The sequence below is a fragment of the Suricata suricatta genome, chromosome 3 (genome assembly GCF_006229205.1).
Source record: "Suricata suricatta isolate VVHF042 chromosome 3, meerkat_22Aug2017_6uvM2_HiC, whole genome shotgun sequence".
Taxonomy (NCBI): domain Eukaryota; kingdom Metazoa; phylum Chordata; class Mammalia; order Carnivora; family Herpestidae; genus Suricata; species Suricata suricatta.
This window is the reverse complement of record NC_043702.1, coordinates 35853054-35866648: the sequence shown is the minus strand read 5'-3', so window position 1 is coordinate 35866648 and position 13595 is coordinate 35853054. Positions and strand designations below refer to the sequence as shown.

At 37.4% G+C, this 13595-nt stretch overlaps 1 protein-coding gene across 1 annotated transcript in view; it reads left to right on the top strand.

Moving 5' to 3' along the window:
• PLCL1 (phospholipase C like 1 (inactive)) overlaps positions 1 to 13595 on the top strand; it is a 331059-nt gene that overhangs the window by 251501 nt on the left and 65963 nt on the right. The window contains exons 2-3 of the mRNA XM_029934146.1: positions 246 to 2720; positions 5058 to 5261. Of these exons, the coding sequence (XP_029790006.1) occupies positions 246 to 2720; positions 5058 to 5261 (2679 nt within the window). The remainder of the gene's footprint in view (positions 1 to 245; positions 2721 to 5057; positions 5262 to 13595) is intronic.

The window sequence follows — 13595 nt, the reverse complement described above, 5'->3', positions numbered from 1 at the left end:
TTGATTTGTAGTTAACTTAATAGTTGCTTTTACTTCAAAGAACTCCAGGCAATTGAAAATAACATTTTTTTCCCCTAAAGCTAATATTATCAATTTTTTCTTGGCAGTTTATCTTTTGCTGGAATAGTGAAAATGTGAATTTAGGCCAGCCTGTCAGAATGGAGTCTAAAGAATTCATAGAATGTTATTGAATTTGTCCATTTTCTAAGGGAAAGTTGATTCATTATTGTCAAATTATTTTACAGGATCCTTCTAACCAAAAATGTGGTGGAAGAAAGAAAACCGTGTCTTTCAGCAGCATGCCATCAGAGAAGAAAATTAGCAGTGCAAGTGACTGCATCAGCTTCATGCAAGCTGGCTGCGAACTGAAGAAGGTCCGGCCAAATTCTCGTATTTACAACCGTTTTTTCACTCTGGACACAGACCTCCAAGCTCTTCGCTGGGAGCCTTCCAAGAAAGACCTTGAGAAAGCTAAGCTTGACATTTCTGCCGTAAAGGAGATCAGATTGGGGAAGAATACAGAAACATTTAGAAACAATGGCCTGGCTGACCAGATTTGTGAGGACTGTGCCTTTTCCATACTCCATGGGGAAAACTACGCGTCTCTGGACCTGGTTGCCAATTCAGCAGATGTAGCAAACATCTGGGTTTCAGGCTTACGGTACCTGGTCTCGCGAAGTAAGCAACCCCTTGACTTGATAGAGGGCGACCAGAGCACACCCAGGTTCACGTGGTTGAAAACAGTGTTCGAAGCCGCAGATGTTGATGGGAACGGGATTATGTTGGAAGACACCTCTGTAGAGTTAATAAAACAACTCAACCCTACCCTGAAGGAATCCAAGATCAGGTTAAAGTTTAAAGAAATCCAGAAGAGCAAAGAAAAACTAACCACAAGAGTGACAGAAGAGGAATTTTGTGAAGCTTTTTGTGAACTTTGCACCAGGCCAGAAGTGTATTTCTTGCTAGTACAGATCTCTAAAAACAAAGAATATTTGGATGCTAATGATCTCATGCTCTTTTTAGAAGCTGAGCAAGGAGTTGCCCATATTACCGAGGAGATGTGCTTAGATATTATTCGGAGATATGAACTTTCTGAAGAGGGACGTCAAAAAGGGTTTCTTGCAATTGATGGCTTTACCCAGTATCTGTTGTCACCAGAATGTGACATTTTTGATCCTGAGCAAAAAAAGGTTGCCCAAGATATGACCCAGCCATTATCTCACTACTACATCAATGCTTCTCATAATACCTATCTCATAGAAGACCAATTCAGGGGGCCGGCTGATATCAATGGGTATGTTAGAGCTTTGAAAATGGGCTGTCGAAGCATTGAACTCGATGTAAGTGACGGTTCAGACAATGAACCCATCCTTTGCAATCGAAATAATGTGACAACACACCTTTCCTTTCGAAGTGTCATAGAGGTGATAAATAAATTTGCCTTTGTTGCTTCTGAATACCCACTCATTCTTTGCTTGGGAAATCACTGCTCCCTACCCCAGCAGAAGGTAATGGTTCAACAGATGAAAAAGGTCTTTGGCAATAAGCTCTATACTGAGGCACCTTCGCCATCAGAAACCTACCTCCCATCACCAGAAAAATTAAAAAGAATGATTATTGTCAAAGGAAAGAAATTGCCTTCTGACTCAGATGTTTTAGAAGGAGAGGTGACAGACGAAGATGAGGAAGCAGAAATGTCTCGAAGGCTGTCAGTAGATTACAATGGTGAGCAGAAGCAGATCTGGCTCTGTAGGGAGCTCTCTGATTTGGTCTCTATCTGTAAATCTGTTCAGTATAGGGATTTTGAACTGTCCATGAAAAGTCAAAACTACTGGGAAATGTGTTCATTTAGCGAAACAGAGGCCAGCCGAATTGCAAATGAATACCCAGAGGATTTTGTTAATTATAATAAGAAGTTCTTATCAAGAATCTATCCAAGTGCCATGAGGATCGATTCCAGTAACTTGAATCCACAGGACTTTTGGAATTGTGGCTGTCAGATTGTGGCAATGAATTTTCAGACTCCAGGTCCAATGATGGACCTTCACACAGGCTGGTTTCTTCAAAACGGAGGATGTGGTTATGTTCTAAGGCCATCCATAATGCGAGATGAAGTTTCTTACTTCAGCGCAAACACAAAGGGCATCGTACCTGGGGTGTCTCCTCTGGCTCTTCATATCAAGATCATCAGTGGTCAGAATTTTCCAAAGCCCAAGGGAGCTTGTGCCAAAGGCGATGTCATAGATCCTTATGTTTGTATAGAGATACATGGAATTCCAGCAGACTGTTCAGAACAAAGAACTAAAACTGTACAGCAAAACAGTGATAACCCTATTTTTGATGAAACTTTTGAGTTTCAAGTAAACCTACCTGAGCTGGCCATGATCCGTTTTGTCGTTCTAGATGATGACTACATTGGGGACGAGTTTATAGGACAATACACAATACCATTTGAATGTTTGCAGCCTGGATATCGGCATGTCCCCCTGCGCTCTTTTGTGGGTGACATCATGGAGCATGTAACCCTTTTTGTCCACATAGCAATAACTAATCGAAGTGGAGGAGGAAAGGCACAGAAGCGCAGCCTGTCAGTGAGAATGGGGAAGAAAGTTCGAGAATATACCATGCTCAGGAATATTGGTCTTAAGACCATAGATGACATCTTTAAAATAGCAGTTCATCCTTTACGAGAAGCCATAGATATGAGAGAAAATATGCAGGTAGGAAAAATCCCAAACTGTCCCCACCTGCTCCTACTTCTTCCTACCCTTCTCTTACCAGTGAACATTGTTTTACTTGTGATCTGATTCCATGAAAAATTATCAGAAAGGTTGTATAAAGTCATAAACCACAAAATTAAGTGCTGCCTGTGAAAGCAGATATATTTTATGTATCTGATTATAAATGGATGCTACGTTAAATTTGGCCTGGACTAAACCAGTTAATATAAATGCTTTGTAGATTATAAATATCCCTACCATATAACCAAGTAGATATATGGCATTGTGTATATGAAACAATGTAAAAAGAATAGACTACAAAATATTACATGTATTTACAATATATAAAATATTATATATACAGACAATACTAATTATAAGTATATATGTAAAATATTTGCAGATATGAACATGAAAGGGAAGTTGAAGTCATATAAACAAATATAATGCATACTAGTTTATTTTAGTTGTTTAAGTGTCCATCAGCAATAATAAATTACTCCCAACAAGAGAAAACATAATTAAACAAACAATATTCACTTGAACATGTTGAAAACTATGTAGTCTTCTCTTAGAAATGTGGTGTAATTAAAAGTTGAAAGAACATGGATTCTGGCTTAAACTCTTTCCCCTTAAGATCCTGAGCAAATTATTTCAGATCTCTGATCATCAGTTTTCTCCACATAAGGTAAGGAAAACAGTAATACATCACAGAATTATTATCAGAATTAAATGACAGTATATGTAAATTTCTTGGTGCTGGAATGTGGAAATTCAATGTTAGTTTTTTTCCTTTCATTAATGTCTGTAATCAGAGATCATTGCCAATTTCTTTCTTCAGAACCATTGAATATACTTACTATAGGCTCATATTACTTGGAAACAGTCAAACAATAAATACTGAGTTCCTGCAATATACAAGGAGGTGTTGGTTAGCAGAAGTAGCAGTCTAAGTATGAGAACAAAACAAGAGAGGAATATTTTTCAATGCACTTTATTTGCTCCTTTAGGTAACATTTTAATAGTAATTCTCACCAGAAAAATCCCTACTTTCAAGACAGAAAACAAGCTTGAAGATATCAGGTTATTTCCCAAATATTGCAGATAGTAAATAGGGATCTTGGGCTTTAAATCTAGAATTGCCTACGACCAAAACCCAAGATCATATATGGTTTTTAGTCAGGTAATGGCTGAACCTCACATCCATCATTTGGTGAAGACTTTATTTTTACATTATTTCACAGAGAAATTCAAGATAGACTTAAAATCAATTTTAAATAGCTAAACTAGTAGAGAATAGTATGATACATAAATCACATATAAATACTTAGATGGTGAGCATTTTATTTGAAGTGGTTGCCTTAGCCACTGCTTTAAATAAGCTCCAAATATTAGCATCTTCTACATGACTTTTTCTGACATAATTCAAAACTATTATAAATCCCTGTATCAGACTAGTTATGTCATTTCTATACCTTATTTTATATATTACAAGTAGACTTTATTTATTTCTATGTAATTCTTAAAAATACATCCTTTATACATATTATGTGTTTAAAATACATGTTAAGTAGAGTTGATTATGAATAGAGTTTTTCCAGATAGCATTGGTAGTTTATATCACCTTAACAGTTGGTCTTTTGGGTTAACAATTGTTTGGAGCCTAATTAGTAGAAAAATGAAATACCATCATTGTCACTAAATTCATTCGACATATAATAGATTAGGTTACTAAATCTATTAATAAAATATAAAATAGTTACAATTCCTACTTTGAGTGAATTTTAAAAGCCTGTACCATGGCTCTACCTGAAATTCGTTTTAGTACGTGCATCTGTCAGGTGCATTTCTGATGTGATGACAAAGAAATACCATTGCTGGGTAGCCAAATGGAGGGTGCTGAGTAATTGCAGCCTGCTACCTTGAGGGGAAAAGCTCAAACAAGACGCACCCTAATGTACATCACTGGCTTATTTTTATGATCATCATGATACAAATCAAGTAAGATATTCACAACCAACCAATGCTGATTTGTGTGAATATTCCAGTGCTTTGCTTTGAAAAGCACTGTGGAGCCTTGGTTCACAATCTGCTTTACTTTATGGAATATTTGTGGCAGTTGCTAAAAATTGAGAGAGATGAGGTGTAATCATGGATTAGCTCTGTGTGTTATCTCTGTGCACATTACAGTTTTGATTGATTATAATCCACTTTCCTCCAAATTATATATATATTAAAGGGTATACTTGTAATGAATATACTTTAGTCTAAACCTAGAAGGACTGGGAGTGATGTGTCATGTGGTCAGAAATATAATTCGATGTTTCTTCCCCACAGAATGCCATAGTGTCTATTAAGGAATTGTGTGGACTTCCTCCGATTGCCAGTCTGAAGCAGTGCCTGTTGACCTTGTCCTCTCGGCTCATCACGAGTGACAATACTCCGTCAGTCTCTCTTGTCATGAAGGACAACTTTCCTTATCTGGAGCCTCTGGGGGCAGTTCCAGATGTGCAGAAAAAAATGTTGGCTGCTTATGATCTGGTAGGAAATTGTGACTCTATTTCTTACTTGTAGGTGTGGGGGAAATCATCTGGCAGAGGCTCTTTTGTGTAACTCTAATGAATAAATAACATTGTGGGTGGCAGACAGAGCCAGCGCACTCAGCTTCCCGTAGGGCCCAGTGAAGACATCTGCGGCAGTGCTTTGAACCCAGAGCCCCACAGATTACAAATAGAAATTCTCTGCTTTGGCAAGAAATGAATTATTGATGAAGTCTTCAAAAGCACAACTTTTCAGCATCTAAATGACGTTAGCCTGCAACATAACCATTTAATTGTATACCTGTAGGAAATGAATTTATGCTTTTCAGTGCTGCTGTATGATGTTTGAGACAAAATATTTCTCTGGAATTTATATTTCTAAGCTGATACTATTAAATGATTTTTTCTGACTATATAATGTAATTTATGTAGCAATTAAATGTAAAGAGAGTTATATTTCTGCATCTCCTAATTCCATAAAAAACTAAGAAGCAAGTGAAAAATTGGAAAAATTTGTAACATAGATTCCAGATAAAGTGTAAACTATCCTTAAAATAGAAATCACATTTAAAAATCAATAAGGAAAAAAATGAGGAAAAATCTTATGTTAATTAGGTTTAATTTCAGCTTGATGAAACAAACATTGCAACACAATGATGGCCTTAAAATACAAAGTTAAAAAAAGGAGGGGGGCGCCTGGGTAGCTCGGTTGGGTAAGCATCCAACTTCAGCTCAGGTCATGATCTCATGGTTTATGAGTTTGAGCCCCGCATCAGGCTCTGTTCTGACAGCTCAGAGTCTGGAGCCTACTTCATATTCTGTATCTCCCTCTCTGTCTGCCCCTCCCCTTTTCTCTTTCTCTCTCTGTCTCTCTCTCTCAAAAATAAATAAACATTAAAAAATAAAAAATAAATAAAAATACCAAGTTTTAGGGGTGCCTGAGTGTCTCATTTGTTTAAGCATCTGAATCTTGATTTTTTGCTCATAATCTCATGGTTTGTGGTTTGAGCCCTGCATCAGGCTCTGTGCTCAGTGTGGAGTCTGCTTGGGATTCTCTGTCTTCTGTCTCTCTACCCCTACCCCTCTCTCAAAAATAAATAAATAAACACCTATTAAAAATACAGTTGTACTCCTTCAAATAAAAATCTGGAGACCAGCCTTCCAGTATGAAACTTCTGTAAAGTTCTTAGGAACCCAGGCTCCCTCAAGCTTTCTGCTCTACCATCCCTGCAGTGTGACCATTATTCTTCTGGTCCAAAATGGCTGCTGAAGCTCCAACCATACAATTTGCATTCCAATCATCAGGAATGATGAAGAGGAAAAGATGGTGTATCTTCTGCCTTTAAGGACATTTCTCTGAAATAGCATAAATTATGTCTGCTTATATTTCATGAGCCCAGGATTAAAACATAGCCACATTTAACTGCAGAGGAGAATGAGAGGTATCTATGTCAAGGGGCTATGTGCTCAACTAAAAGTTATCTCTTCTGTTACTAAAAAATAGAGGGAGGACAGTTATTAGGGAATAACAAATACTCCCTTTTTAAAAAGTGTTTATTTATTTTGAGAGAGAGTGTGTGTCACACACATGAGGAAGTGGGGGAGGGGCAAAGGCAGAGAGAAAGAGAGAGAGGGAGGGAGGGAGAGAATCCCAAGCAGGCTCCACACTGTCAGCCCATACCCTGATTCAGGGAGCCCCACGAACCATGAGATCATGAACTGAGACGAAAATCAAGAGTCTGCTGTGATTGAGCCATCCAGGTGCCCACAAATATTCTTTCCTTCAGAGATGAACAGGCAGTTCATGTATCTCCTCTTCCTTAAAAAAACAACAACAAAAAAAACCCCAATGAAAATCTAAAAACATATTTAACCTTAAAATGAGTTTTAGGTTAAAGATATTAATTTTATTCCCTCTCTCATTGGCACTAAAAAAAAGTAGTACCTCAGATAGAGAATTTAAGATAATAGATACTCTCATTCATCTACCTCTACTAGGAAAATAAATTGATATAATGTTTTGGGAGAGAAATTCAGCAATATTATTTAAGATGTTTATCCCATTTGATTTATGTATTTCTTTCCTGGGATTTATTCTAAAGCAATAATGATTATACATAAACATTTATGTTTAATAATGTCAACATAGAGCTATGTTAAATGAAATATAGTAAGTCAAGATGGACTCTCTTGAAACCATTAAAATCATGCATTAGAAGAGTATTTAAAGGTCTGGAAAACTCATAACATATTTTGTGAAAAAGTTTGGTTATAAAAAATATACACTATAGGATTTAAATTGTATTTACATGTATACACATCTACAATGTTAGCAACATAATCATAGTAACTAATTTTTAAATAAGGAGAATGAACTTTATTTTTTTATTCATGCTTTTCTAATGTTTATTCTCTATTTGCCAAACTCTTTACAATGAACCCAACTAATATTAATAATTGAGCAATATTTTCTCATTAAAAGATGACAAGAGGAAAGACATTTGGGATAAACATCCTACAATTGAAAAAGAAAAAAAAAACCCATAGAATGCATCCTCCTTCTGAATGATCAGACCTCTTATAAACCATATTCCATGGCTGCTGGGGGAAAAGCTCACCTAGTACCTATATCTCATTTTTCATGAAATCAATTCTTTTCATCATAAAAGCAGGGATTGAAAGATCTTCAGTGAATAGGTATAATTGCCATTTAAGAGGTGAAATTAGGGTACTAGTTGCCATAGAGACAGACAGTGGAAATCATTTACTCCTCCAATTCTCTGTGAAACAGAGAAAGAAACATCATTCACTGGAAAGGAAGCCTGTTCTCCTGGAGCTGGGCTCGGCATACGCAGAGAAGCACCTGGACCGTGGCTGGCCAGTGGCCATGTCACATCTCCAAGTGCCCAATGCTGTTTTGTTTTTTCAGTTTTATCTGCAGGAGCTAAATCTGAACATCAACCTTTTCTCGTTTGTATTTTTAACATGCAATTTGTAATTACAGGCTTAGCATGGTTTTCCAAAGCTTAAAGTAAAAGGCTACAGTAGGAAACAGAAATACTTAAAATGATATCTTCATTTATAGTTCCGTATGGAAATGATTTATGGAGATATTTTTGAGTGTAAATATTCCTATGCCAAATGGCAAACTCAGCAGACCTTGCAAGTAAATAAAAACTTCTGATGGCTCTCCTGGGTTATTTCTTTTAGGGAGGAAGTGGGTAGAAACAGATACAAGTAATGATGATATTAGCCTTGAACATAAACACATCATTTTTATTTTCTAGGATTTGCATTGTATTGGTTGGCATCTTCAAGCTCTTGATATATTAGTGTTAATATTTATTTTAAAGAAGTCTTCTAAGATACTCTGCAGATCCAAATACTCATTTTAAAAATATAAATCTGATCAAGTCACTTTCCTGCCTATATTCCTTCCCATTAAAATGAAATTGAAACTCCTTACTAAGTCTACAAGGTCAGTTATGACCCACCTTGCATACCTATCTCACTCTCGTCTCAGCCTCCTCTGCCTCTCCCAGCCTCACCCCCATCCTCTCTCTCTCTTCTGTTCACTCTCCCCAGCCACACGGGCTTGCTTTCTTTCTTCAATCAGATCAAGTTTGTTTCCATTTCTGGGTTATTTTATTTGTGGTTCTGTCTGCCTAGAATCTTCTCTTGCAAAAGAGTAGTTGCTTCTTAGCTCTTAATTTTTAGTTCAAATGCCATATCCTCAGAGAAGTCTTCCCTAATAACTGTTCCCACCTGTCGTTCTGCCACATAACCTTTTTTTTTCAATTTCCATCATCCTACTTAGCAGTATTGAAAAATATTTTGCTTGTCTTTTTGCTGAATTTCTGTCCTTTCCCCTTCAATGTGAATACATACTCCATGAGAGCCCAGACCCTGTGTATATTGATTACTACAGTTATCTCCCACATCTAAAACAGTGTTGGCATGGACTCTGTTACCAATTAATGTTAGTTGAATAAAAAGTAAGTAGAAGCATTTATTGTTGGTAAAAATAGTGTAGTTCTGACGCCATAATTGATGTGTTTTATGGTAAATCTTTAAACCTCCTTTGTTTTACCTCTATGACACCACTCTAACCAAACTGTTCCCTATCTTATACTTGGAGTTAAAAAAAAAAAAACACAACCCTACAGATCAAGGCAAAACTTTGGAGACTGTAAAAAGATCAAGGGGCTGGAGATGGCCTGCAAGCTGGGGTGAGGGAGGGAGGGATGAATAGTTAGAGCACAGAGGATTTTTAGGACACTGAAACTATTTTTTCTTTTTTTTTTTTTTTAAGTTTATTTATTGTGAGAAAGAGTGAGAAAGCACAAGCAGGAAGGGCAGAGAAAGAGAGCATCCCAAGCAGGCTTTTCACTACCAGTGGTAGTCCAGACCTGATGTGGGACTCCAACTTGTGAACCATGAGACCATGACCTGAGCTCAAACCAAGATTTGGATGCTTAACCAACTAAGCTTCCCAGGTGGCCCTACTGAAACTATTCTATATGATACTGAATAGTGCATATATATCATTATGCATTTGTCAAAATTCATAGAGTATATAATACAGAGTTAACCCTAATGTAAACTATGGGCTTTATCTTATAATATTGTATCAATATTGGCTCATCAATTATAATAAATGTACCATGCTAAAGAAAGATGTTAACAGGAAACAGGGGATGGGCTTAGGGCATTTATGGGAATTCTAGGTACTTCCAGCTCAGGTTTTATGTAAACCTAAAACTTTTTGTAAAAGTAAAGTCTTAAAAAAAAACCCTTACAGACTATTAATAAAGAAAAATTTGGATTACTAAGGCAGAAGACAAATCTGGGGTGGTTATGGTGGTGGTAGGGGGGCACGCATTCCAAAATTAACAGCTTGTATGTTCAACTTTGACTCAAATCACTTCAATATTTGGATTTCTCAAAAATGGTAATGAATTATATAGATGCTATCCAAGAGGAAAAGTTGTAACTACTAAAAAAAAAATACAGAATATATTTACAATAAAAAAAGACCCAAAGTCATTTATGAACAGATACAAATTTGGCTTACTTTGGTATCAAAGGAAACAAATCAGGCAAAAAGGAGCCTCCATTTGCTGAAAGCCAACCTGAGTGTATCAAACTATACTACTTACCAACAAGAAAAAAAATGAAAATATTTTAGAAAAGATTGAGCCTGAGTTCCTCTATATAGATTTTTTTTCTAAATTTAGCTTTTTCCTAATGACCCAAGATGGCTCTATTTCTTACCAAATACTGGCTAATTTAATACTTGGAAATATTTCTTCTTGAGGGTCTTAAAAATTCAGTCTTAAAAGTCATTTTAGTATTAACATTGCAATTATAATTCTATTATAGTATCAAACACCAGATATATCCATAGTAGAATGGGCTTATTTACATGGCATAATTTCAGAAGATACCTTCTTCCCATTCCATAGCTTATTTAAAATGTATGTTTTCTATCTGCTGACTGGTACTTGAAATTCCAAAATTATAATCAATTCCTTTGGGTTAAGACTTTTTATTCTCTCTTAAAATGCCAAGAACAAAGGGACACCTGGATGGCTTAGTCAGTTGAGCATCCAACTTCAGCTCAGGTCATGCTCTTGCGGTTCACAAGTTCGAGCCCTGCATCAGTTTCTGGGCTGACAGCTCAGAGTCTGAAGCCTGCTCTAGATTTTCTGTCTCCCTCTCTCTCTACCCTTCTCCTGCTGGTGCTCTGTCTCTCTCTCTCCCAAAAATAAATAAACACTAAAAAAATTAAAATGCCAAAAAAAATCTCCATGAATAATAATACAGTGGGTTATTAGTAATTTTTAGCTTTGAGTGAATATAACAGATCCTGTCCTACAGCAGATTTTTACCTGGGAAACGGAATAGATCTTAATGACAGAGTATTCCTCAAGTCTGGGTTAACTGAGGGTGAGGTTGCTCAAAGAATTACAGTTTTTCCTGGGAACAATACTGTCTGCAATATCCCTTAATACTCTGAATAGGAATGTAGCTATATATGTCTGTCTGATATTTGCAGCAGCTGAAGCAGAGGTGATTTTCCTGACAGCAAATACACATTCCAGCCAGAGGTGGGATGTGACACCTTCTGAAAAGCACTAAAGCAAACTGGGAACATTATTAATCAATAACTTAGGCAAGTGGAATAGGTTCTAAAAGCTGAAAGTGGAATTGATGCCTCCTTCCCAGACTACAGACAACAGTGGAGGCTGTTGCCACTAGACTTGCTACATTGCCATTTTAGTGGTCCTGTGGTCATCAGGACAGATTTTTAGAAATCGTCCCCAGAATGTAATTTAAAACCAGAGTACCATTTCTAAGTGGCCTGTACCTTTATTGCACTGTGATTTTTTAAATTTGTTAACTAATCTATTTATTTTTTGCCCAGGTCTCTGAAAGAGTAAGCTTCACTTCCCCACTCTGGATTTTCACTTTCTTGAAGAAAATTGGGGCTCCTGGGTGGCTTAGTTCGTTAAGCATCCAACTCTTGATTTTGGCTCAGGTCATGATCTTACTGTTTGTAAGATTGAGCCCTGTGTCTGGCTCTGCACTTACAGTGTGCAGCCTGCTTGGAATTCTCTCTCCCTCACTCTCTGCCCCTCCCCCTCTCATTCTCTCTTTCTCTCTCTGTCTCTCTCTGTTTCAAAACAAAACAAACAAAAAGAAAGTATCCCCTGAAGTAGGCAATATAGTTATAGAGTCACTGTCAAGTCTTTTAAGGTTGCTAATGCAGTGTAATCATGTTATACAAATAAAAATGATATAAGGTTTGTTGTTGTTGTTAGGATTAGTTTGCTTGTTGGGGTTCTTAAAAATGGAATCGGTTAGATCCAACTAAAGAGTTGCCCAGTGTTAGAAGCAGGGATAGAGATATTTAACTTTATAAACATTGGCTAAGTTCCTCCCATGTGCAAGCCACTGGTTTGTGTGGTCTGGAAGGTATAGCAGACGCTGTGTTCCATCAGCTTACAGTGAGGGCAGGCGAGCTGGTGAGGTCCATCGCAGACCTACAAGTCTGTGACTGGTGACCTTCCTATGCTCTTTTATCATTTAACATGAAGTTGCAGCATTGGGTGATTCCATTGGAAAACACTGTGTATTTTCAGTAGGACACTGTCAAAAGTAGTTTGTTTTAATAGATCTGACTTTTTTCTTTCTACAATCATATTTGTATGCATGTTGAGTTCATATTATTTTTGAATCCCATCTGTAGCCCCAACTTTAAGGTTTTACTGTAGTCATTGCTACATTTGAATGCAGAATATTCATGGGTGTCTAAAGAACTAACATCAAAAATTTAATAGGTCAGGGCGCCTGGGTGGCTCAGTCGGTTAAGCATCCGACTTCAGCTCAAGTCATGATCTCACGGTTTGTTGGTTCGAGCCCTGCATCGAGCTCTGTGCTGACAGCTAGCTCAGAGCCTGGAGCCTGCTTTGGATTCTGTGTCTCCCTCTCTCTCTGACCCTCTCCTGCTCTCACTGTCCCTCTGTCTCTCAAAAATAAATAAAAGACATAAAAAAAATTTAATAGGTCAAAAACTGGATTAATCTTCTTTTCCCTAGGTATTCATTTGCAATTTCCTGACCACTGTATGAGATACCACCATGCCAATCATCCTTAATTCCTCTAAGTCATTTCACATGCCTTCTCTCTATTAATTCCAAAAAAGTCTTTTCATTTACAATTCAATATTACTGAGATCCATTCCTTCTTTTCCTCATGTTTTTTTCTCATGGATCCATTTTCTTTTTTGAGGGAGAGAACCTGAAAGAGAGCAAGAGAGAGAGTAAGAGCAAGAGAGAGAGAGAGAGAATCTTAAGCAGGCTCCATGCATGGAACCTGAGGTGGGGCTTGATTCCACAACCTTGAAATCATGACCTGAGCCAAATTCAAGAGGCTGATGCTTAACTCACTGAGCCAGGTGCCCCCATGTATCTATTTTCTTCTACTGACTTAACCAAGTTTCTTACCATACTCTCTTCTCCTGCCTGAATTTTTCAATAGGTTGACTAGTCCTTCATTCAGTCTTGTTTTTAATAAAAAAATTTTTTTTAATTTTTGAGAGAGAGAGAAAGGCAGCATGCAAGTTGGGGAGGGGCAGAGAGAGGGGGGAGACAGAATCCAAAGCAGGCTTTAGGCTCTGAGCTGTCAGCACAGAGCCTGACGCAGGGCTCAAACTCATGAGTGCGAGACCATGACCTGAGCTGAAGTTGGACACTCAACTGACTGAGCCACCCAGGTGCCCCACATTTTAGTCTTTACCTTTCCCTAATTCAGCAATTGGAATACTCATCCT